This window comes from Rhamphochromis sp. 'chilingali' (assembly GCF_963969265.1).
Source record: "Rhamphochromis sp. 'chilingali' genome assembly, chromosome: 3".
NCBI lineage: Eukaryota > Metazoa > Chordata > Actinopteri > Cichliformes > Cichlidae > Rhamphochromis > Rhamphochromis sp. 'chilingali'.
Window position 1 is genome coordinate 34,296,435 of NC_137931.1, and position 27,683 is coordinate 34,324,117.

The window sequence follows — 27,683 nt, forward strand, 5'->3', positions numbered from 1 at the left end:
CCGGAGCTAAAAGCCAAAAGATGGCAAAACCACCTAAACATGTTATCAGCCTGCTACAAAAGTGTCTGCTAGGCTTCACCTGAGTTTTTGGAGTCACTCAACAGGAGCTCTGCACTGTCCTCCATTGTTCAAGCATTTTTGATGCAATTATATGGCGATGGCTGCTGCGTCGTTCATTGTATTAACCGACCATCTGAGAAGTCTGTGCTGCAGTTTTGATGAGTGAAATTTTAGGATTTTATTTGGATGCTTCAAGATGAACTGCTGAGTCCAGAACCAATAGATGACATCACAGTGGCTATATTCAAGCTTTTTATACACCCAATAGCGAAACTCTTCTCATTTCCAAATGTAGATCTACTGATCAAGATTAATCATTCATTTGGGGAGAACTGCATTAAGAGATAAATTAGTGTTCTCAAAGCATGCAAACTGGCCCAAGTTTTCTCTTTAACCTAATTGGGAAGTCTTAACTCATTCACTGCCATTGACGTCTATAGACGTCAATTGAAAAACTTACGTTGACTGCCATTGACGTCTATAGACGTCAATTACATTTTTCAATGGGAGGGGGCAGGTGTGGGATTTGAAGGGGAAGGTGACTGGAAAGGCAGAAAAACCCCAAGGGCACCTTACAACACCGACCCTGATAGCAGGCTAGACGGTGACCTAGGCAGGCACCAACTTGAAAAACTGAAGCCCACCAGCAGTAAAAGTAGACCTGCAAGGAGGTGCAGGGTTTGCGCACGTAAGGGATTGCGCAGTGAGACAAAAATGTGGTGCAAGTCTTGTTGTGTGCCCTTGCATCCCGGAAAGTGTTATAATGATTACCACACAAAAGTGAATTATTCATTGTGAATAAATGTTTCACTATGTACATTTTATTTTTTCATATATTTGTAAATAAATTGTTTTGATAAAACATAACCTTTCTCAGTGTTATTTCTGTTTTATAGAAGTGAAAAACTATTTTATATGTTAGAGGTGTCACAAAGCAAGAAATATTAGTGTCAAAGGCACTTTTCTGCTTGAAATGTATTTTTCACAAAAAGCTCGTTTTCTCCCTTTTTTTGGTCAAAACAGGCATTTTTGGTGGAACCCACCTCTCTTCTACAGCTGATTACTAAAGAATGGAAAATGGTAGAAACAAGCTTTTTTTTTGGATGAAAGAAGAGAGTCTGTTCTTCATTTTGGTAGGTTCAGCGTTTATATGATCATAACACACAGTTTTCTGTGGCTCTTCAAAAATGAGTAAAAATGCTCAAAAACCCTGGCAGTGGGGAGTTACCTGATTTGAAAATGGCTGGCAGTGAATGAGTTAATAGATCCATAGAAGAAGAGACCATTATTGTCGGCACCTGCACCATTTGGCTTCAAAAAGGGAGAAACCCACAGATGATGTCACAGTGGCTACGTCCATCTTTTGTATACAGTTTGTTGTTTTGGACAACGAAGTAGGTGGATCCTTCAGCATCTCTTTGAGATTCTTCAGTCACTGCTTTAGCAAACAGGATTTTTACAACCTGAATCTTGTATAATATCTCTGTTACTATGGATACCAAGTAGTGCAAGCTCCGTTGTTCCTGTCTGGGAAAAAATAAAGGGCACAAAAGAAAGAAATGTGATTGGTACGCTAGGTGTTACTCAGTGGCACGTATAGATGACCTCACACATGCTCTGGAAAAGCCCTTTCAATGCATTCCTGAGAGAGATGATCCCGTTCTTACATCCTTAGTGCCACTTTATTAGAGTTACTTTCTCAATGTTTCACTCCAGCAAATAACCCTGAACTCTCACTTTCCTCAGTTGATAGAACAAACCTAAAGTTTACTATGTAATCTGCTCATCCTGTGGTCAATTTCAGTTTTTTAAACTGTTTTTCTTGGTGTTTTAAATCCTCTCCTGACTGTTGTGATTCATACAAACAAGGGATCGGTTAGATTTTCCATCAGCATACGGCATAACGATGGCCTTTGTCAGAGCTACATAAATACCGCTTGTTCTAGAGTTATCCAGTGCTCAGCTGGATGCTTACTTTTAATCCAAACATTAATGTCATGTAAATTTGTTTTCTCTTGCTATTACTCATGTGCTTTCACTGCAGTTTAATCTATCTAAGCTTCCTGAAGCTTCAAGAATAACATATTGGAGAGGATAAATAATGTGCAATTTCCCTGTAGCTCGGTAATCTATTTTTCATTATAACCTGGTAACATCTAACAGTAATATAACTGAGTTTCCCTGGAAACCACAATAACAATAACAAAAAAAAAATCTCAAACAGGTCCATTTAGTAGCTTATTTGTGTGCTTTCAGTAATGTTACTTAATTCCTTACAGCAGTTAGGGCTCAGGTCCAGATCCAGTCCAGATATATGTAGATATGGGAGGTGATAGCAGTGAAGCCATTAGACTCTGAAGCAGATATAAGTCCTGGTGACTGTGGACGCCATCTGAGTTCAGTGAACTCACTGTCATGCGATGGACACGGTCAGCAGCAATGCTCACAGCTGTTTTTCCAATCTTCTGTTGTCCAGGTTTGATGAGTTACATCAACAAAAGAGATTTGTTTTAAAAGCGACCTGTTCTGCTCATTTCCTGCTTCGTTTATTCCATGACTTTATCAGAGTAAAATGGCCTGTATTTATATAGCGCTTTACTAGTCCCTAAGGACCCCAAAGCGCTTTACATATCCAGTCACCCACCCATTCACACACTGGTGATGGCAAGCTACATTGTAGCCACAGTTGCCCTGGGGCGCACTGACAGAGGCGAGGCTGCCGGACACTGGCGCCACCAGGCCCTCTGACCACCATCAGTAGGCAACGGGTGAAGTGTCTTGCCCAAGGACACAATGACCGAGACTGTCCAAGCCGGGGATCGAACCGGCAACCTTCCGATTACAAGGCGAACTCCCAACTCTTGAGCCACGATCAAGCTTGGCATGAGTCACAGTTCACAATAACATTAATCAGTTCATCCTGTCTCATCCCTGTGTCTTTAAACCAGTTTTTACCTGACTGTTAAGTCAGAACTCATTATTTGAAGCTTTCATGCTTATTATGAGCCTGCATCAATATAAACACTAATATATTTAAACTTAACGACCATTTTATTAGGAACACCCATTCAGCTATTGAATCAGCAGTAATGGTAGCAGCTAAATTCATTTAGGCATGCAGACATACTCAAGACTTTAGATTGAGCATTAGAATGAGGAAAAAAAGAGATTTAAATGACTTTGAAATGGCTGGTGTCACACGATCTGTTGAGTGTTTCAGGAACTTTACCCTCAAACAACCATCTCTAGGGTCTAAAAAAGAGAAAATATCAAATAATCGGCAGTTCTCTGGGTGAAAATAGCCAGATTGTAACTCAAATAATGTAATAACTCTAACCACACATTACAACCAAGCCATGCAGACGAGCACCTCTGAATGCACGCTAAACCTTGAAACAGATAAGCTACAGCAGCAGAAGAGCACACCGGGTGCCACTCCTGTTAGCTGAGAACAGTAAGCTGAGGCTTACAGTTCATGTAGCCTCAGCTTACTGTTGATGTAACTCATCAAACCTGGACAACAGAAGATTGGAAAAACAGCTGTGAGCATTGCTGCTGACCGTGTCCATCGCATGACACTGAACTCAGATGGCGTCCACAGTCACCAGGTCTCAGTCCCAAAGGTGCAGTCACCTTTGGGATGTGGTGGAGCACAACAAGGATGTGCAGCCAACAAATCTCCAGCAGGGCTGTGATGCCTTCATGCCACCTAATTAATAATGTCCCTTTTAATGTATGAAGTAATAATCTCTTTGCAAAGACATACACTGGAAAAATACCATTAATGGAGATGTCAAAGCCAGGAACCATTTGAACTTCTGGCCCAAAAGGATTGAAGAATTATGCCCACATGGTGAAATTGAGGCATAGCTGATTTTTCTGTGTGTTCAGACAGCAATACTTTGCTGAATGCTTTATGATGCCATGGTATACGAAATATACCTGTAACCCTGTCTTCGCTTCTTTGTTTGAATTTTGTCTCTAGCACAAACTATAACAGCATTCCGGTCATTTAAAGGAATGGCTACAATTACATATTATATAAACGTAACTGACATCCAACAGCACAATTTTCACTCTGAAAAGGAAAAGAAACAGCCATGAATTTACGCTGAGCCAAATGGTCAATAGGACCGTCTAAAAAATGCTAAGTGCAATTATGAGGAGCATTTCAAGAGCCTGAAGAGTCACAAATCTGCTTTTTTTGTGTATCGCACACAAAAAAAAGCCTCAACAATGTTCTTAGACTGACGGTAGCTCAGACAAACTTTCTCAGCACTTTTTCTGCACACAAATGTATATTTTTAAAAATCCTGTTTTATCAGGATTGTGATGCAAACATTGACATCACATCACTTATAATTTTACACTGAATATCAGGTTGAACACGGTTCATACTAAAAAATCTAAATTAGCAGCTGCATAACGAGTTTATCGTTTGTGTTTTTCTATCATTCCCCTGTCGTGGAAATGATACAGGGAGTGCAGAATTATTAGGCAAGTTGTATTTTTGAGGAATAATTTTATTATTGAACAACAACCATGTTCTCAATGAACCCAAAAAACTCATTAATATCAAAGCTGAATGTTTTTGGAAGTAGTTTTTAGTTTGTTTTTAGTTTGAGCTATTTTAGGGGGATATCTGTGTGTGCAGGTGACTATTACTGTGCATAATTATTAGGCAACTTAACAAAAAACAAATATATACCCATTTCAATTATTTATTTTTACCAGTTAAACCAATATAACATCTCCACATTCACAAATATACATTTCTGACATTCAAAAACAAAACAAAAACAAATCAGCGACCAATATAGCCACCTTTCTTTGCAAGGACACTCAAAAGCCTGCCATCCATGGATTCTGTCAGAGTTTTGATCTGTTCACCATCAACATTGCGTGCAGCAGCAACCACAGCCTCCCAGACACTGTTCAGAGAGGTGTACTGTTTTCCCTCCTTGTAAATCTCACATTTGATGATGGACCACAGGTTCTCAATGGGGTTCAGATCAGGTGAACAAGGAGGCCATGTCATTAGTTTTTCTTCTTTTATACCCTTTCTTGCCAGCCACGCTGTGGAGTACTTGGACGCGTGTGATGGAGCATTGTCCTGCATGAAAATAAGTGCCTGGAAGTGCCTCCTCGTGGTGTGGAGTTTTTGTTTGGTTGTTGTGTTCTTTGTTGTTGCAACCTTTTTTCCCTTTTTCGGCATGTTATTGGTAATACGGCGTTGCCGGCTCCTTATGTTATGATTATCTATAATAAAGACTATGTTATTTACTAAGAACACCTGTCTGTTTTCCTTTCATTCTGTTCTGGACTCATTTGTTACTGGTCCCCTCACTCGCATGCCTAGACCCCTTCGGGGGGGACGTAACACACTGCTTGAAGAAGGTGTCTTCCAGAAACTGGCAGTAGGACTGGGAGTTGAGCTTGACTCCATCCTCAACCCGAAAAGGCCCCACAAGCTCATCTTTGATGATACCAGCACAAACCAGTACTCCACCTCTACCTTGCTGGCGTCTGAGTCGGACTGGAGCTCTCTGCCCTTTACCAATCCAGCCACGGGCCCATCCATCTGGCCCATCAAGACTCACTCTCATTTCATCAGTCCATAAAACCTTAGAAAAATCAGTCTTGAGATATTTCTTGGCCCAGTCTTGACGTTTCAGCTTGTGTGTCTTGTTCAGTGGTGGTCGTCTTTCAGCCTTTCTTACCTTGGCCATGTCTCTGAGTATTGCACACCTTGTGCTTTTGGGCACTCCAGTGATGTTGCAGCTCTGAAATATGGCCAAACTGGTGGCAAGTGGCATCTTGGCAGCTGCACGCTTGACTTTTCTCAGTTCATGGGCAGTTATTTTGCGCCTTGGTTTTTCCACACGCTTCTTGCGACCCTGTTGACTATTTTGAATGAAACGCTTGATTGTTCGATGATCACGCTTCAGAAGCTTTGCAATTTTGAGACTGCTGCATCCCTCTGCAAGATATCTCACTATTTTTGACTTTTCTGAGCCTGTCAAGTCCTTCTTTTGACCCATTTTGCCAAAGGAAAGGACGTTGCCTAATAATTATGCACACCTGATATAGGGTGTTGATGTCATTAGACCACACGCCTTCTCATTACAGAGATGCACATCACCTAATATGCTTAATTGGTAGTAGGCTTTCGAGCCTATACAGCTTGGAGTAAGACAACATGCATGAAGAGGATGATGTGGACAAAATACTCATTTGCCTAATAATTCTGCACTCCCTGTATGGGAGTGATGGATGCACTGAAACAGCAAACAAGTGAAAGTCATGAATAGAACGGGACTTTTACTTTTTATGGATGATGTGTGTGCTAGACTGTTCAGCAGTCACCCACAGGATGTATGAGTCCAGACTTCGTGTCTGAGTAATAAACACAGTGACCTTTTCACTAAGCTTCTTCAGGGACTATTTTCTGGTGGGTTTTTTTGCTGTTTTTTTTTTTTTTTCCATCGCACCCACGAGGAGTCATTTACACGGAAAATTATTATTCTATAGTGTATCAGAGATCTGTATTCCTCCTGGCCGCCCAGCCACAGCACACTAAATTAACTTGTATGGATAATTTCAAAGAAGAGACGATAAATAGGATGCGGGCAATTAGCATTTATTTTTTGTAATTCCCCTGACCACACACCACAGATAAGTACATTAGAAAGCCATTTGTTGTGTTGTGGGTCCTTTGATGACAGATGGTGAGCTGAAGTCATTTGACCTTGTCCTGCTGGCATTAATGAATGTGACTTTTTAAACTCGTAGTTAAACAAGAGGCGTTTCCAACACATGGGCTGAATGTAAAATGATGCCTCTGTTGATGTTGTGGAGTGAGAGTCAACTTTAAATGTCCAAATGTCATTTTTTCCTGTTATTGTACTTCACTGGTTATGATTTTAGGAGGAAAATATAAAGAAAAGGTGAATTTTAAGTAAACTTGATATTTTTCCCACCTGGTATTGTTTTTTAACCTTTAACTGTCTGAGTGGCATCAGTTGTGATCCCAGCTGTATATTTTTATGTACTGTAGTAATGTGAAATATCATAAAAACCCTCCTTATAATTAATTTTCCAGAATACTTGTCCTGTAACTTCTGATCATTGGTATAGGTTAAAACATGGAAAGCTGTGTGGAAATATGTGTTTTTAACATTGTGGACTTGGACTTGTGGATTCAATTGTAATTTGTTGGTAATTATTCAGTGATTAGGCTAGGGGTGGGCGATATTACGGAGCCCCGCAGGGGACATGGGAGAAAAAAAAATTAAGACGGACTTTTGCGAGATCTCTCAAAACTAACTCAGGATCTCGCAAAACTTTTGCGAGATCTCACAAAACAAACTCGGGATCTCGCAAAACTTTTGCGAGATCTCGCAAAAGTTGAATTCCAACAATGGCGGCAGCTACTTAGTTGTAATATTACTCTTTCTGGGTCACAAAATACACTTTTAAGATATTTTGAGGCGTGAATGTAGTTGTGTAAACGTCAGATACCTGCTCGGTTTACAAGACATCACATATTTGCAAAAGTGCTCCGATGTTTTCGGAGATCTGACACCCACTAGCTCGAAGCTAGCTTCTACAGCCGGGAGGGACACCGCTTTCCCGGCACATTGTGCCTCGACCTCCCGGTCGGCTTCGAGCTGGCGGCCATCGAAGAATGCGGCTAAAACTTTTGCGAGATCTCGCAAAACTTTTGTGAGATCCCGAGTTTGTTTTGCGAGATCTCGCAAAAGTCCGTCTTAATATTTTTTTTCTCCCATGTCCCCTGCGGGGCTCCGTATGATATAAACGATACATGATAGAAACGATATAAATTTGGCCAACGATAGAGATTTTGACTATACCGCTCTATCGCATGTTGATGATGTCATCAACATGCGCAATGCTTTTTGGTCGAAAGCATTGCAGCGGCTACAACCATGCAAATTATGCCGACAGTCATGGCAAAGAGATGAAGCACTTTTGAAATATGGGGAAAGCCAAAAACTGCGCTTCCTCCACTTCCGTAACATTGATTTATTAAAGTTGAATTCTCTCGCAGCTGTTCTCTTCCCATGTTGTTGCAGTATATTAATAACTAACCTTGTATTGTGGATGAATAATCTCAGTTGTTCTCCTGACTGAAGTTTGGCCCGTGTATAGCATCCTGCTATGCGATTGCATTTGTTCATACAGAATCCCTCACGTTAACTTTTATCGAGTGGAAAAAAATTTGGCGTTCATCCTCCAGCTTCACTGTGCTAATGTTATGCTAACATAGCTGTGTCGCTAGCGATCACGTAGCACAACATTATATACCAGGTAGTCGAACTTCAGTAACCCTGCAAACGCCACTGCTGTTTAGTTTTCTGTCTTCATTTATGTTGGAAGTGATAGCAGAGCTGTACGTTTTAATTAGTTTCAGAAATCTCAGTCAGAACATGGTATGTCATGTTTAGGTGGAAACTAGCGAGCTAACTTCCTGTTAACTTCTAACTCCGTTAAATTTAATAAATTCTGTTTTCATGGATGCATGGATGTTAAACTTAATTGTTACACCTGCTGAAGCAGCAACGCTGATGATTTCATTAAAGATGAAAGAATTTAGACCGTTTTTAACTCTCAGTGTTCGTTTGACTTTGGGACCTGAAATGGACGGAGTTTTGGACCCAGATTACTCCGCGAAGCTCCTCACTACGGCAGCCATAATGCTCTGACAATCCATCAAGCAGTGCGGCTTACCAAAGTTGTACTAAAACATTTTTAACAGATTTCTGCACACCAAAATCGGTTTGAGGTCAGTAAGCACAACCAGAATTCATACATAAGGCACACTCTCGATTTTTGAGAAAATTAAAGGATTTTAAGTGTGCCTTATAGTGTGGAAAATGGGTTATACAGAAGAAAAGAATATATCGTGATATATATCGTTACCGCACGTGCTTCAAATTATATCGCGATATGGATTTTAGGCTATATCGCCCAGCCCTAGATTAGGCATTACATTTTGTAAGGAGCAGTTTTTTTAAATAACCTAGACGCTTTTGATTTGTTCTGCTGAAAAAAAAAAATTTGACACCAACATGATGTTTGTTCAGATTTAATTTAATACACAAGAATGGGAGTTATAAAGGATGAATAATAATAATGATAAGAAGAAGACGAAGAAGAAGATACGAAGAAGAAGAAAGTTGTGAAATTACTGTTACAGCAGCCAAAAACATAACAAATAAAAAATGAAAAACAAATACATTACACTAAAGAAAGAAGCACTAAAATATTTAAATAGAAAAAGTTAAATAGAAAATATAGAAAAGCGCTCAATAAATCAAAATCTCAATATGATACAATAAGGGGCTTCAGTATAAATTAAATGCAGGTATCTCTAACATCTGTGTCAGTGTGTCAGCTTCGTGTTCCACTGCATCTCCAGCAAATGGTGGGGGGTCGGGATCCATTCATTATCCACATCCATTAACCACAGCCATTTGGGTAACCTCTGAGTTAGCTGATTGAGGAATCCAAACAGGGTGTTGATTCAAACAGTGATGAATTCCCTCGGTGAGTAACAGAGACACATTCCAACAGCTTGCAGTTCAGCATTCAGGTCCCAAAAACGTGGCTTTTTCACTAACATGCCTGATATTACAAGGACATGGTACTGGAACCCGTACCTTTTAGACATAACAGGTGGAGTCTTCACATTTATTCTTACGTCTCTGTCGACCTGAAAAGTCTCAAAGCTGATGAGTGAGGCAGTCTCAGTGCAACGATCCATGAACTCTTCTGGTCTTAATAATCTAATCAAGTTCATCCATATTATTGTCCAAACACCACACTGATCAGCTACATCTTATTACGAAGTCACCAGGTCATCTAGATTTTGTTGTTAAAATGACAAAAGAGAGTGTTTGACTTCTTCTGAAATAAAAGTGTTTGAAATCTATAACTAATGACTTTTGAATAGTTAGTAATATCTGTCACATGCAGATAAAGGAAATGGTACAGGTATGATAAACACATGATAATAACTTATCACTTTAGATGTTAAAACACAGGCAATTTTACGTAAAACACTTTAAGAAATCACTTAACTGTATATGAAAGATAAATATAGTTATGGTTGGTGATGTTTCATTTGAAGCTTAAGGGTTTAGGGGACCGTAACTCCGACAGTCTTGGTCGTTGTGTCTTTGGGCAAGACACTTCACCCGTTGCCTACTGGTGGTGGTCAGAGGGCCCGGTGGCGCCTGTGTCTGGCAGCCTCGCCTCTGTCAGTGCGCCCCAGGGCAGCTGTGGCTACAATGTAGCTTGCCATCACCAGTGTGTGAATGGGTGGCTGACTGAATGTAGTGTAAAGCGCTTTGGGGTCCATAGGGACTAAGTAAAGCACTATACAAATACAGGCGATTTACCATTTACCAGTCTATGGAAGAGGACTGGTCAAGTTTAGCACATATTCCTGTATAAGAATTCCAAACAGCTGTGTTTACAACACCTCTGGATTGACATGTTGTCACACTTTCCTCAGGCAGCTTTTTCTAGCTCCATTACCAGACGAAAAATTACGTTATACAGTAATGAGACCGCTCGAAGTGACAAATTGTGATGAACGATGGCAGTCATCTAATCTATGACAAATGAATTGTTCTCTGTGACTGCTTCACAGTCAAGGCGCCCCGTTTATTTTTTTCTTTAAACATGAAACAGCAGTAGTTTGCATCTGCAGGAACATAACCCCTGTCCGATTTAAAAACAATGGGGTGATGGATGAAAAGAATAAAAGTAGTGCTGCATAATAACAGGCGCACATACGTAGCCCTCTAATGAACTTTAAATGTTTTCTTTCATTAATGTGCACAAAAGGTTTAAAGCTAACAACTACAGTAAAATAAGAGGCTTTCAAATGACAAAAGAGGAAGAAGTACAAAAGAAATGTGCAGCTTCAAGTGGAGCCCATTCACACAGAAAAATGACGGAGACATTTGTTTAGACATTTGTTACCTAGTAACTATTTTGGCTCCTGTCAGGATGCGTCAGACTCAGCTTTGAAAGCAGTGACAGTGATTGATTGATCCAGTTTACACATTGTACGTTTGGTTCACTCTAATACATCACGAGTATTTGTCTCAGTGTCTGGGAAGAAGAGAAAGCCTCCTTTGTATAATGTGGGAGATGAGCGGGGCAGTCTGTCACAATCAAGTCAACCGGTTATTGTTACTGTTGTTTGTGGATTTAGACTTAAACATCTTTATTTATACTGCTTAAAGGATTTTTGTGCAATTAGGTTGGAAGTTTGATCATGATCCAAGGAACAGATATTTCTAACCATAACATAAGGTTGAAAGCATCCTAGAATTCAAGTTTAGATTTTTCTGTCAGGGTGATTCATGTGGCCATTTATAAAGAGCCTTATAGTATTACTTCAGTAACTGCAATGTGCACCAGTAAGCCACAATATTAAAACCATTTGCTTGACCAATAGGGGAATATACTCGGGACTTGTGCAGGTGCCCTGTGGTCTCTGCCTCGGGGCCATTGGCAGCAGATCTTTTAGGTCCTGTGGGTTGCAGCACAGTTGGTGTTCAAAATGCTGAGGAGGGTTGTCATGAACCACAGTGGATGCACACAAGTGGGATCCAAGAGCAGACTCAATACACCTAATGCGTATTGAGTCTGAAGAACAGCTGAACAACCAAGTTAGCGAAAATGTGGAACTGAAGAAAACCACGAAGACAAACGAAACAGGGAGGCCGTAATTGGGACCGTGGGAGGGATCAGAGCGGGACCGTGGGGCTCAGAAGGGGGAAGTGTGTCCGTGGGAAGCGAACCCGAGGAGGCAGTGATGAGGACAGATGGTGCACTTAGTGATCCGAGCAGGCTGAAGGACAGGCAGGTGGCAGACACAAATTGACGTAGTTCATGTAACACATATATACAAAGCTTTTGCGGGGAGCCCAGTTACCACTGAGGGGTGACTAACGGACTGGCGTGGAGCATCCGTCAGCGCAGGGTTAAATAGTCCTCCAGGTAATTGCCCGGAATGGGATGCAGGTGTGATGGTGATGGTCCAGCCCGGGGGTGTGGCCACCGGGGCATCCCACACACTCCTTAGACACAGGGCCACGGACCATGACAAGGGTGGTACATGTCAAAACAACCTACTCACCAGGACCCAAGGTTTCATAGCAGAACTTTGCACTTTAACAAGATGATTAATAGGCATAACTTTAAAGTCAGTGGTTTTATTGTTTCAATTTAAATCAGGGGCTCTGTCGAAATACATTTAACGGTCACAATCTGTGATGCACTCTTTATACGTGCAACAAGAGACAGCTGAAAAGTGCTAAAAGCACTAAGGTGTGAGTACAACTCTTAGATTGAAGTTGGCCTTGATTGCAGCTGTATTGCAGTTATTTTCCCACACTTTCGTTAAAGGGCCCTCCTTAAACTGGCTCTGGTGTCTACTTACTGGGTGACAGATGATCAGCCGTGGTACAGCTAGCCCGAAGGGGGTGATCTGTTCTGCTTTTTGAATATTTCAGAGCCCTTGGCATTTCTTCTTGCAATGAGCTCAGACAGTGAGAGTAGAAGTCTTTATGCCATCAGTCCTTATGCTGTGGCTTAGAGTATGCAGACGCCAACCGAGAGGCTGGGACTATCCCATGTGTGGTTATGTCATCAGGAGTTCCCTTTTTTTTTTTTTTTTTTTTTTTTTTTGCCTGTCCCGTTTGGCTCTTTTGCCATCAGAATTGTTGTCTAAAGGCAAAGAAAGATGCCCAACGGATTTACTTTACCAAATTGACCATCCCAGCCTTGCCACAATGGTCCATTTGATTCACCTTTTATTGTTTATTTTATTTTCACTTACTGAATATGGGACAGACTTGACTGGGGGAAAGAAGGGGAGAAAGAAAGAGGGAAAGAGAAACAGCTGAGAAGAGGGACGGGGGAGAAGGGCAAAAACCAAAAACCAACAGAATGAGCAGGAAAAGAAAAAAAAGAAGAAAAAAAGAAAAAAAAATGCATATATCAATCACCTGGGTCACCTGCTGAGAAAGAAAAAAGAAAACAAGCAGAAGAGAACAAGAGTAATAGAATAAACAACATCACAATGATATATGGGAATATGACAGTAAATACTAAATATTAAACATTATTGTGCAGCACATAAGATCAACAGAACACAGTGTGCTTTGAGGTAGGAGCCAAAAAGGGTGTAGTTTGTGGGTGTGATCACCCGTGTGTACACCTGTGAGCATGGACGCGTTTGTTTTTTTGTTTTTTAAAAGGTTCCTTCATGTAATGATCTGCTAGAGGGTGGGGGGGCACAGCCCCGTCCTCCAGGGCATGAAGCAGGTATGGAGGAGATCAAAACTCCAGACATCCAGAGGCCCCCAGAACACAAGAGACCAAGGAAGACCAACAGAGGGGCAGCCGCGCCACTGTCCCAGAAAGAGCTGAGGAGAATCCCAGATGAGGGCTCACTCAGCAGCCGCGGAGCAGAAGCCAGGGGGAGTTGCAGTAACGCGCCCGTGAGCTCCGCCGGCAGCCAGCCGTGCCTGAGTGACCGAGCCCCAGGCCGAGAAGTGGCCCGAGCAAGCCCCAGGCTCCAGGCCCCGATAAGCGGCCGCCAAGGAGTGAGCCGGTGTGTACCTGGACGCCCATCCCCGGACACAAAGAACCACCAACGCACCGATGTCTGAGGGAGTCCGCCACTGGCAGGGGAAGTGGTGGTAGGGGGAGATAGGCCTCCATACCTTGGAGGGCCTGAGATGTCCCCAGAGAGGTGGCGCCTGACACCCAACCTGACATATAGACACAGACATACAGGCACACACATATACAAACATCCATTCCCACCCTCATGCTCTCATATACACTTACTCCACACTCAACCAACGTGGAGACAGACATAAAGAGACGCTGTACACACGATCACACTCCCCAAGCGTACTCTACAAACCGGGTCTAGGTACCCTTGCCCCTGGAGGGGGGGAACTGCACCCAGACCCAGGTGGTGTTACCCTTTTCCCTGCGGTGGGGGGAGGCAGACCGCCCCGACTCCGCAGCAGCAGGGAGGCCCCACACTCCAGACCGCAGTCGGACAGCCAACTCCTCCTCCTAGCCCCCCCGCTCCAGCAGGTCGCAGAGAATGGGGGTGAGAGAAGACTCCAAACCTCCCTCCACCCGCTCATTGTAGTGTTGATGCATGTGTGTTCTAAGGTGCATTTAAAACCCAGGAGGGCATGGAGCTACCTGCCAGAGAGCAGCAGGTAAGCGCATAGTCCCTCCTGCTAGCCCTCAATGTCTACGTGTATTTAACATTGAGAGGTGGGCAACGACGCCAGGGGTGGGGTGTACACCCTGATGGTACTTTGGATTCCGTGTATCGTGCCCACCCCCAAGATCCTATATGTATGTGTAATGAGAGTGTGAGTAATGTGAATGTCTAAGTTGTGGGATAAAATTGAGGCAGAGGCAGCCAGAAGGGGACGGGGGACGGGGGGGGGGGGGTGGCCTCCTCTGCACCCTGGTGACATACCCCTACTCCAAGGTCCTGCATGTGTGGGTGGTTGTGGTGGAGCGGGAAGAGGGAGGCAGCTGGAGATGGGGAGGGAAGGAAGGGAGGGGCAAGTGACCCCTCCCTGGGGCCAGCTCCCCCGCTGACCCCAGTAGGCACTCCCACACTCCGCGACCCGCCAGGGAAAGGGGGCCCAGGCCCATCCAGACCGGGGCCCAGCGCAGCAGCGCCTCCCGGCCCCACAGAGCCCAGGACAGTCCACCCAACCCCACCACAGAGAAAACTGCACCCACCCCACCATCCACTCTTCTTCCAGACTACATAAGACAATAAACACCCAGGCTGAGATCTTCCTCCACCTCTCCTGTATCTCCCCCTCCTGTAGAGAGAGCCCCTGAGGAGAGGAAAGCTCCTGCAAGATGTGACAATCTTCCCCACCAGTTGAAGAGCCCCCCAGGTGGCTCGATGCACCGGCGGCACCCTGCTCCAGGGCTGGGCCCCCATGCACCCACCCGCCCACAACCCCGGCAACACACCAACCAGGACCCAAGCCCCCGAGGCCCGGCCTGGGCCCCAGCCCAGAGACGGAGCGCCCCCAGAACCTCACGCCCATCCCGGACCCACCCAGGGGCAGCCAGGCTACCAGGTCAGTAACCCACGTCCGTCAGCACAGACCCTCCCCTAGTCCCGCTGCACGCAGCCGCGAGGAAACAGTCACCTGAGAGCCAACAGAGCCCCTAACCGGACATGACCGCTACCCCGGGTTGAGCCCCCAGGAGTCATCAGGAGTTCCTGCTAGCTCATGTGATTAACAACCAGACTAAAATATGCAGCAGTGGGTAGTAGCTACTCCAACTATGGGGAAGGACAAGAAAAAAATGATAATAATAATTTTTAAATGATTTTTCTAAAGCTTGAGATACTTAATAAATTATGTAGTCACGTGTGTGAGGTATCTAGTCAAAAAGATTGGTTGGTAAAAATGTTTCTTGGTAATAGTCAGAATTGAACAAGTTTTTTGGTCAGTTATTATAATCATAAGTCAAAATTATGACTTACTGAAGCAGGATTATAGAACAGTTATTCAAACATTTGATTTGACAAAATAATCAGATTGTAAGAGAAGTTTTTTTAAGTGAACTTATGTCATCAAGGTAAATGAGTTGTTAAAGCCGGTTTACGTTAAGTTAAAAGATCTTTTTTTAAACTTAATATTTCAATCAAAGTTTCTTTGTCTGATAAATGAAAGGATTATAAACATAAGTAATAATGTTGTGGTACGAGGACTAGTAGAAAAACTATATTTCATGTTACATTGTGACTTAGATTGAAAAGAGATACTCAAAACTATGATTAATTTTAAAATTAAACATTTGAGTTATTTCACAGTTTTAAAATGACAGAAAATTAAGACAGACATTTTCCACTTGAGATTATATGATATAACATTTTGTTTAACTACAGAATTACAATTTTAATTGCAAGATAAAATGTTAATAACTAGATCAAAATCATAATATCCAGTGTTCTTATATTCACCAAGTCTGTAGTTAAATACGGTTCATTTTTATATAGTCAAACTTTTTCAGTTTTATATACTTTATGGTAGGTTTATACATTATGAGTCTTTATAAGTATAGTATAATTATGATAACACTTTGCCATCACTGTGTAGATCAGAATCCAACTGAATTAGAAATAAAGAAACACAATAATTACCAAGATTAGAAAAAACTGATGTGAATTTTGCAATATGTGTATTTAAAAAGTTTAACAAATACTTTGTAATGATATTAATGTGACAACACATAAACTAATTAGACTTGAAAATCTCATAATATGAAGAACTGTATTAAAACAGCTCTAAACAAAGTGAGCACAACAGCAAACTGGAACCACCAGATAACAAAAGAGTCAAGAAACAACTCAAACATTAAATATACTTAATCTCAAAAGGAAACTAAAACTCAGAAAGCTAAAAACCATTTCTCAAAGACCTGGGAACCATGGCACTTACTTCTTGCTCTATACCTTTTTGTGATAAGTCCTGAGAAATTACTGAAAAACAGAAGGTAGCCACTCAATAGAGGATTTGGTGGGTAGAGCCAAATTCCCTCAGAATAACACAGGAGGTCAGAAGAACTGATCAGTTTGACTATTTAAATAAACTCGGATGGTTACGAATGTTACATCCAGTGAAAGCAAAGATAATGAAAATGCATTTTCAGTGCTGTTTGTCATCGTTTGACAGTTCATGGAGACTAAAGCAGCAAAAGATAAAGAGAGGTGAGAAGTAACATGGACTTATAGATGAGTACCGTCCTGGCATTCCTTTGTCTTTTATTTTATTCAAATCCGTTCTCTTTGAATAGAGCTGACAGCCGAGCGCGGCCTGACAAGGACATTTCTAATTTTGTTTTACCACAGAAAGGCAAATATGCAGCTACGGTGACACGTTTTTGTTTGCCGTAAATATCACTGTCAGTGTGTCAAACACAGAGACGAGGTTGCAGTTTGTCTCCGCTCGTCACCGCCGGCTCATGTACAGACAGGGCCAGGCTCCAGTGCAAACCTGAAGCAAGATTAGCTAATGTCTCTATAGACCTGTTCATCATGCTCTGCCCACTCTAATGGCAAATAAATCTCACAACAGGCTTCCCTTCATTGGAGGAGCGTATAAATGTCTCCAAGTGCCCGTTCACCAGTGCACAGCTGATCGCACACTTTTTAATGTGTTGGTATTTGATCTGAACAGTACAACATATTTAATGGAACCACAGATAGTATTCTCTGATGGCTGCATGGATAAATAACCTACACACTAATGCTAATTAATTTCTAGTTCATGCCATCTCTTTCCCTAAAGTTAATGAGCTGTCTCCATCTACTGATTGACTAGTCACAGCCTAACTGTTGCTAAGTGGTACTGTATGCAGGTGCTGAATTACAGCCTGCCACCCAATTATACTGTACATAATGAAGAAAGTAATGTAATGCAGCTTCACTGCCAAAGATACACATCTTCAATGAGACATAATTAAATACTGAACTAGATTTTGTTTGTAGTCTCTTACAGCCCACTCAGTTCGATCTATTCTTGCTGGAGTGGAAGACAAGAAAAACTTTCCATTTATGCTCAATTCTGTGTGTATAATGATATGAGTGGCAGACTTTGTGAATGTCTCTTATTTCAAAACTGTGGTTTCTTCATTTCTGGGAGAACTAGCCGTTTCTTGATAAGGCAAGACTGACAGACTTGTCGCTTGCGCCTACTGGTTATGCAAAATCAGAAAAATTGCCAGAAGAATCTCCGCCGATGAGTCGTGAAGCAAGGTTTTAGAATTGGAAAATTTTTAAGTTGTACAAATGCTGATTCACCTGTTTGTGTCATGATATGCAAGGGTAGATTGTGTGAAGAGAAAGAGGTGGAACCAAATGCAGACAACGGAGAGGTGGAAGCCTTTAGAATAGAATAGAATTCAACTTTATTGTCATTGCACATGCACAGGTACAGGGCAATGTTTTCTTTATTGTTGGCTGCACAAAATACTACAAAGCAAAAGGCAAGAGGAGACTGGGATGACTAATAAAAACATAAACTGCAGAAAGCTAAACACAGAAAACCAATACTTGATAACCTGAGACCTGGATGGAACCTTTGACTTGACAAGACAAGACAAGACAGCTGATATGACGAGACAAAGGGGAAACTCAAAACACGGGACGCGAGACTGTTAAAGTAAAACAGGAACCAAGAGATGTGCACAAAAATGCAGACTTGACATTGTGACATATGGAAGAGACACAACTGGGAAACAGATGAATAAACATAAAGACAGAACCAAACCTACACTGGAGACATGACCCACTAAACATGGGAGGCCCATTTATGACCTGTCATTTTATTTGCCATTAGAATATTTTAAATTTCATAACTATTTCCTGCCATGAATTTGTGAATATATTTCTTTTCATGCAGGAATTGGCCTGTTAGTCTGGCTAATGGTTTCCAGGATTATGGAAAATTGCCTGAAAATATGTATGTTTTTTTTTTAAAACATTAGAATCATTGATTTGGTTGTAATTTGGTGGTAATTATTCCATAATTAGGCATCTCGTTTTGGCTCGTTTTTGTAGTCACACAAGGGAAAATAGTGGCACAACCAAAATTGTGATGGTGTGCATTGCCTTTGAAATGGTTATTCCAAAGACATGCACCTGGTCTGCAACCACACAGACTTATGCTTTTCTCTGATCACACATAGTTTTATCAAAGTTTTAAAATAAGTCTAAGTATGACATTTACAAGGTCACCTACAATTATCCAGCCTGTAGTCCATGTTCAGATTTTTCTGGATGATACACTTTTAAAAACATATTAAAAGACAATTAAAGCTGAAAATAGGATATTTTTATAGAAACAGATTCGCTAGGATGGTGAACCCCAGCAAATCGAAGAGAGTATGTATTGCATGTCTGTCAGTGACAAAGCTCTGCTGCAATGACTGCCTCCTTACCGCCGCTCCTTGATTGAATTTAAACAAAGAACTTACAGATCGAAATTTTTAAGGTCAGCTGTGATTCTTTTTTAAAACGAACTTGCATTGAGCTACAAAAACTATGAAGCTACATCTCCTTCACTGAAACATTTCAGAGGGTTGTATTTGTAATTCTGCAAAAACTCTGGTACATGTTCTTTTTCATTTTTGTGTATAATGTGTCCTTTTTATTATGTAGCTGATTGTCTTGATTTTTATGTTTTCTTCTTTTATTTTTTTTATTTTTGTTAACCCATTTTACACTGATCTATGAATCATTCAAGCATAAAAAAGGCGCCTAAAAGGAATGAAACACTGTTAATCCCACATAACATAACAAACAAGTATGAACCAATTCTAAAAATGTACCTTTAGGGACTTTGTTACAAGCAGTATGTCACAAAAAATAGTTTTCTAATTTCTTTAGCTGAATCATTGAAAAATGCCAAAGATAATGCAGCTCGACAGGCATAAAACAGATTTTTTTGGACTAACAAGGTGATTCTCAAAGAGCTATTAGCTCAAAACTTGGCCTGTCTCAGCATGGTGTGCAGCGTGTCCTTTAAAAATAAATAAAGGAACTGGACAAGTAGAGGACAAAAGCAGAAGTAGCAGGCCTAAAAAATTATCTAAAGCAGATGAACAGTATCTGAAAGTCATGTCCTTAAGAAATAGGAAAGATAACAGCAGAGACCTGACACAGGAGCTGAGAGAAGCATTTGGACCTTCAGTTGATCTGAAGACATATCGGCTGTCAACGAGTCATTCTTAGGGAAACAGTGAAAAAAGGCTGTGGTATGCCAAGTTACACAAGAACTGGACTGAAATCAGTGACAACAGGTTTGATGAAGTGAAGAATCCAAATGTGGAATTTATGGTTCAGACAGCTCAGGCTGTGTGAAGAGTAAAAGTGGTCAGACAGTAAGCACAGTATTGAATCTTTCATACATTACAAATATTAGAAGCACAAACAGAGAACCAATATTCTTTTATAAAATATAACAATCATTTTAGTTGCTAAATGGCTCGAGACATTTGAGGGTTTAATTTGTAATCAAAATGCTCACTTGCCCTTTGAAAACCTCGACCTCCACATACTTTTCATTGCACAGTATGACATCACAGTACTTCCTGTTGAACTTTTTAGGTCAGTGATTCATGCTGATCCATTTAAGCATAAGAAAAGCACAGTTACACAGCAGTATACCTTTATATAATGATAGATGTACTATGACTCACGTGTGCAATCAAAAGAAGGGGAAATTTTGGGGTCACTTTAAGTCATTGTTTTTCTGCTTGTTTGACCCTTGTCTCCATCTCTGTTGACTGTTATAAAATACTGAGAGTGTGACTCTTCCTTATTTGAAGACTGACCTCATGATGAGTTTTTTGTTTTGAAAAAGAAAATTGACCGGTGTTTCTCATGTATGCGTGCTGTTCAGGAGCGATTAGCACAGGTGAGGAAACGAGCAGCACGAGTGTGTTGCTGCCCAACTATCAGGGTTAATTGTGTCCAATTACTTTGTTGCCTGGGCGGTCGCTCTGCTGCCAGCACGTATCCTGTTGCAGTCACTGACATAATCATCTGACAGCTTCCACACACTTCACCTGTAGGAGTGTAAGTACTTGCAGCCTGGCCTATGTGGTGGTGTTAAAAAAAGTTATGATGAGAGGTTTTGGACAAATATTCCAGATATTTTTACATTTTACCTCAGATCAATTTAGTTTGCTCACCAGGTGTTGTGCCATTATGAATATAGTGGCCTTGAAAAGCTGCCTCAGCGGGAGCTCTCCAGAAATGTTCTCTCATGTGCCATCTGTTAGCATGTGAAGCGAATGCTGGAAGGGAGACTGGCAGGTGTAAAAAATTCTCGCTGTGCATTTAATTGGCTGAGACATGAAGACTCTAAAGACAGGTAATGTAAAATGATGGAAGAGCTCTTTGCTATGCAAATGTGAACACTCGTGGCAGCAGTGTGTCACAGCTGTCACTTAGCTGTTAAAGCTTGAGGTTTAAATGACACTTTTACACCTGTCCGTGAAATGACCGAGAGCAGCAGAGGCGGGGAAAGCCAGGGGTGTCCCTCCATGAATAAGGCAGGCTGGTGTAAATTAATTAAAGAAAAGAAGAAAGGAAGTCCTTTAAGTTGTTGTGTTTGGAATGTGTGTATCGATGTATATTGATGGTGGTTGCAAAAAAATGAAGACTGAGGCAACTTCCTGGTGTGAAAATTGTTGGCTCAGTGTGTTACAGCCATAATTACCAGATTGTACAGATGCAGCCAATCTCATCTTATTTGAAAGCCTAGCATGTATTTAGTAAGTTATCAGTTGCTGTATACATATCACCTAATACGAGCCCTTCTAGGTGGCTTGGTGGATCCATAGATCAATCAAATATTAGACTGGATGTAAATTTTGGAAAACAAGAAGCAAATACAAACACCACCCACTGAACACTGGACGTGGGATAGACGTGCATTGGGTTCATCAGTCCATGACCAATTCTGGACATCTATACAATGTCCAAACTAGGTCCACAAATTGGACGTCCAAGGATGACCCAACTTGGAGGTCAATATGATGGTCAACATTTGAACTTTGGACTGGGTATTTTGTGGTTTATTCATTTAAATTAATCAACTTATTTGTTTTTAACCAGTTCAAACTGTAATTTATCAAAATGTGTTGAAATAAGTTTAAAAGAACATTTGCATTATATATGGTTCATTTTTTACAGTTATCCTGTTTTATTGTGAAGAATGAATGAAGATTGTGGTTGTGATCAGTAGCTAGACTGAGAGAAGTTGCGACAAAAAGTATGAGAGTTAGTCCAGTTCATACACAAACACTTGCACAATCTGCTAGATAGTCTTTGTCGATATAGCCATTGTGCAAACTTCCTGTGAGAAGCTGGGGACATTTCTGCTCCAAATTCACCGTGCAGCTGCTCACTTTTGTTTTAGCATCAAGAGCCCGCACCAACCATCCACTGATTATGGACCATCACTCTGCATTCCTTTACACATAACTGTTTCCCATGTTTCCAGGGGGTGGGGAACAGGTCCTCCACCCTCTGGAAACATGGGACTACAGAGCCCCTAGAAGCAGTATAAAAGTGCCATCTAAAATGAGCCTAAGTTTGACATTGAAATAATTTCTGTCATTAATCCAACATCTCTTTGCACAGTGGGCGGATGTTTTAAGCTTTGTTTACATATAGTGTATACTCTTTGCAGGCCACAGTCACTGACATGCTGTGGTTACATAGATAACCCTCATCATGTGTAATATTAATCATATTATATAATATTATATTAATGATTTCCTTAAGTTGAGAAACATTTTATGTTACCTGTGAATTAAGGTCACCACAGTCACACAAACACAAGTCTTTTAAGCCTATTTTCCATTAGTACCTACTATTTTTTGAAGCCATTTTTCCCATTGCCGGGTTTCAAAAATGGCGGTTTTGATTTTCATGAAGGAGACACTCTCATGACTCATTAAGAGATGCTACTGACCAGCCAATCGGTGGCATGCAGTCTGACAACGCCACATTTTAGTACCTGTTCGGATCGCTTGGAACTAAAAAAGTACCTGGTACCAGGTACCTAATGGAAAAACCTGAAAACTGTGGTGAACCGTGTCGAGTCAATCTAAGTAGGTCACTGGTATATAAATAGCAACAAACTGTGTTCAGGAATATTGTGAAGGTAAAACTGTGTGACGTGTCTCCTCAAGTCTGTGGTTAAATAATTATATTATGCTGTGATTAGATTAGTAGCTTACAAACTAACCGTTTTGCTCTGTTAGCTTCTTGCTACCTGTGCTGATGACCTCATGTCAGATTTTGGCATTTTTAATTTGTTTTGTCATTTACTACCTTCATATGATATAGAAACATCAGTCCACATCCACTGGTCCAGTCAGAGATGGAGGCTCCAATGGTTTATCACTTAATTGCATTTAGCTGGTGTCTCGGGTGTAATTCAGCTCACGATTAGCTGGCGAGGGTGAAAACCTGCAGGGAAAAGTGGGACCAAGACCCAGTGGACTACTTCTGATTTTCCTCTGATATTCTACATGGAGTTGTCTTTGTCTGAAATTAAAGTGTAATTCTGCGCTGCACTGTGGTGCAGTCTGTGGCCCGTTGGTGAAAACGCAGCATAATTGCTGCATTAAAGATTTTTAACAACCAGAACTTCCAGAGGGTTGCTTCTCTCAGCAGCTGCTCATTCTTTAAATAATTCTGAACAGTAAATTTTCATTAATGCATCTTCGCTCTGCTTCTCTTTGATTTACAAAGAGGCAGGTATGGTTTTTAAATGTCTCAATCAGCACTGATTTTCTTTACCCTTTTTCTTCTGTTTCCCCTGCAGTTAAACCAACTGTCATTGACGTTGATATATACGTGAACAGTATCGGGCCAGTTTCTTCAATAAATATGGTAAGTCAGACCTTTCTCCATTAATCTACATGAAATTATATGTACATGTGGGTTTATGAGGAATACACAGTGCACAGGTTGAAAGGTGAGAGTGTCTCAGCAGCTGATTCAAACTTTTGGATGTCAGCGACTGACACTTGAACTAATTCAGAACAGTTTACCTGTCTGTGTGCAGATAAAGATATTTTAGGTCCATCCTAACACAAATATGTTTACCTGTTTTTGGTACTCACCATTTATAAGATAATTTCACTGGAACAGCTTATACAACATGGCCAAAATTCATTATGAATTTTGAATGATATTAATATTTATCTCTGAGAGTTTGTTTTTTTTCTCCTAATGGATCTGTCGGGCATAATAGAGAGTGGATATTCCTAATATGGTCATCTCGGGGCATGGCAGTGCTGCGAGTACATAAGCTCCAGTCACCTGCTGGTTTGCAGGGGACAGCCAATCAGATAAACGCTACCTTAAAGGGAGACAGCTTGTTTCAGACACCGAGTCCCTGATAAAGTAAATGAGGATTATTTTGAGCTGTGCTCATACAAAGCTGTGCGGTGCGCTCGGGAAATGAGCGTAATAGGTCTAATTCTCCTGCTGGTACCAAAACAAATGCAGAACAACATCTTTATCTTTCATCTTAAAGCATCACCACTTCATTTATCTGTCAAATCTGTTTCCATAACTTATTATTTAGCAGTTACTTACTTAACAGTTATTTACTAACTGTTATCTTTTCAAGCAGCAACATATGAATATATGTAACTTTCCACTTTGATGATTTTAATGTACAAACATATCTAATCAGTATATAATAGTATTTTAGCATTTAGTGCAGTATTTAGCACTTTCCCCCCCCTCTGTTGTGCAGTATAAGGGTTATATTTTATTTTAACATGTTGGCTTTAAAATTTAATCTGACATTTATTCCAAAACTTGCATAAATAAATGTAACACTTCTTATAGTTTAAATTCTCTCCTTACATTTCTGCATGTATTATGCGCAGCATAATTCTGCTTAAAGCATAGCCTTGCTCGTTATCTTTTATGTTTCCTCCAATCCTCAATATAAAAGAAGAAAAGAAAGAAAAAGTACAAGGACAACATACAAATATCACAAGAAATCAGCACAGAAAAATGAAAATGAAATAAATAAATAAAACCTCATCTCCCAAAGGCTGAGGAGCCTGCAGCATGAGAGGCTTAAATGCTGTCAAATCAGAGGGATGAGATCAGTTTGGATGTAGGAAGAGGAGGAAAGCATACAAATTGTTAAGAGAGGTGAGAGATGGGCACTTTTAACACACTTAGAGTGTATGTGAAGAATGAGGGAGGGGCTTCTGAAGAAGATAGAGAGAGGACTGATGGTCTGATAAGCTGAGGGATGTGAGTTGCTTAGTCCAAAAAGGAAGAACTGCTGAGCCAAACAAAAAACAGGATCATTTCTGTTTGTGTGGCATTAAGTCTGTAAAATAAGAGAAGTAAGTGAGGACAAAGGTAAGGCCTGCAATGCTTCATCATAAAATCCATCGTTTGGTTAATTACTGTAGTTTTTTTCTAATGCCAGTATGACATACTATTACTGCTGTTACTGGTTTAGTCAGGTGTGTTAGGCTGTCTGTTCACAGATTGACACTGAAATAAGGAATTTTAGTTCTTCATCTTTGTTACTGTTCTTTAAGCAGCATTAGCAAAACCTTGAGGAAAAAATTATTTAAATTGTGATGCTCACAAAGCATTCATGCAAGAGATTTTATGTGGTTTGTAAACTTTCACAGCCCTGGTCTCAGAGCTTCTGCTTCCATTGTGCCATAATGGCCCCTTTAAAAAATGTGTTACCTCTATTTAGTCTTTTGGAGGCTCACCTCTTCGCCATATTTCCTCCTCCTTTGGTGTTTCAGCAGTCTGCTGCTCTCCAGTCCTGATTGTAAAAGGAATGCAGTCAGCACGTGCCAATCAATAAATCCATCCAAATCTCTCATTTTTGATAACATGATATGATTAACACATAATCTATCAATTTCTTTATACATTGATTCAGCCAATTGCTTGAACGCATTGGCATATATGAGATTGCAGAAAAGCAAATTATCGATCTTTTGCTGCCTAAACAGTCATCAAAGTTTGCTATTTGATGCCAACACTACGGGTTGCCAGCTATAGGCTAATATTTAATACAGCAAAATATGTCAATCAATCAGCATTTTATTTACTGCTTCACAACCACATCACTTCCTTTTTTATTAACTTTCCCCCTTTTAATGTTGTATTAAGTGCTTTAACAATCAGTCTCCTTTTTATGTATTTTCATGAGCTTTGTCTATCTCTGACTTATTTCACACAAACTACTCTTTGCTCTCTTGTTAAATGTAAATAAATATTGATTTATTTCATTAATAAAGAAGGGACAAGGAATATAACCCAGTAGATAAATAGGGTAGGGCAGCACGGTGGCACGGTGGTTAGCACTGTTGCCGCACAGCAAGAAGGTCCTGAGTTCAATTCTAACATCAGGCCGGGGTCTTTCTGTGTGGAGTTTGCATGTTCTCCCCGTGTCTGCGTGGGTTCCCTCCGGGTACTCCGGCTTCCTCCCACCGTCCAAAGACATGCAGTTTGTGGGGATAGGTTAATTGGATAACCCAAATTGTCACTAGGTGTGAATGTGCAAATGAATGTGAGTGCGAATGGTTGTTTGTCCCTGTGTGTTAGCCTTGCGACAGACTGGCGACCTGTCCAGGGTGTACCCCGCCTCTCGCCCTATGACAGCTGGGATAGGCTCCAGCGCCCCCCGCGACCCTGAAAAGGATAAGCGGAAGTGAATGGATGGATGGATGGAGATAAATATGGTCTTCTTTACGAGCACGGTTAGTTCCGTTACACCTCAGATGAGCCTGGGGACATTTTGTGCCACTCCATTTTCTTTTTTTGTTTTCATGCTGTTTTGGTTGTGCTGAATAAATATAGATAATTTTTTCCAGGTGATTTGTTTTTTTGTTTTTCATTTTAGAATTGTTGCCTCAGTTCCTTAAATTAGCTTAAAATAGCTAAGCTATGCAAAAACGGCCAAATTTTATCCTAAAGCCCAAAAATGCCCCATTGAAAATTATCAATCATGATCCCACATTTATTTTGACATTAACTAATGCGTTCCTTTATGTTCAGATTTTATTTTGGACTACTTGCCTTCAATTTTTAATTTTTATTTTTTCCACCTTTTACCGTTCAAAGCATGCACATTTCACACTTTTTCTATTTTCTGCAAGAGTGCCTTGCTACTAAAGTGTGTGTGTGTGTGTGTGTGTGTGTGTGTGTGTGTGTGTGTGTGTGTGTGTGTGTGTGTGTGTGTGTGTGAGAGAGAGAGATATGTTCACCATCAAGTTTTTTCTCTTAGAAGGTGACGCTCGGGTTTATAAAATAATTCAATAACAGTAAATGATCAGTAACCTGTCAGAGCTTTAAAGATCTCTTAGCAGCAAGAACCAAAACAAAATTTGACAGTGTTTTGCACTGCACCCATGCTTAAAGTATGGTCAGTAGTGCAAGAGCTGTCAGTTTGGAGATTGCAAGACTTTGCAGCACACAGGAGGCTCTGGAAATGCTTGTGCAAAATATTTGTGAAGGTGATGCCTCATCCTCCTCTGAGGACTGAAGCTGACATGGAGGAGGCCTCAGTGGTAGAAACAGACCATCTAGAATCCAACTCTGACTCATCTGAAGGTGAAAGTGGAGAGGAGTTGAAGCAGTGACAGGATGGACTTCTCCATCTCCATATTTTGGTCCTCTACAAAAACTACAACACTCTGCTACATGCCAGCAGGAAGAGGTTAAACCCGGGACCAACACACCATGCCACCAGCTATGCACTGCTGCTGATGGATGAAATCCTGCAGCAAATTGTGGCCATGACAAACCTGCTTGGGAAAGACTAAATACTATGTTTATGAAACTACTGTGATAGAACCATATCCAGTATTGTCTCGGCTATAGCCTAAACCAGGCCCAGATGTACTCAAAGCTAAATGCTAGTGTTAGCTCGCTTCAGTTTTCTAAAACAAGCACGTGTCTTTAGTTATTCTGGGTGGTTAAACCATCTCATGTG

General features: G+C 41.0%; 1 protein-coding gene across 3 annotated transcripts in view; it reads left to right on the forward strand.

Annotated features, from left to right (window-relative positions):
• The window catches only part of gabrg3 (gamma-aminobutyric acid type A receptor subunit gamma3), a gene marked incomplete at both ends in the record, with an annotated part of 87,575 nt that overhangs the window by 19,484 nt on the left and 40,408 nt on the right, over positions 1-27,683 (forward strand). For all 3 annotated transcript variants that reach the window (XM_080877538.1, XM_080877539.1, XM_080877540.1), the window contains one exon: positions 23,514-23,581. In XM_080877538.1, coding sequence (XP_080733664.1) covers positions 23,514-23,581 — 68 coding nt within the window. The remainder of the gene's footprint in view (positions 1-23,513; positions 23,582-27,683) is intronic.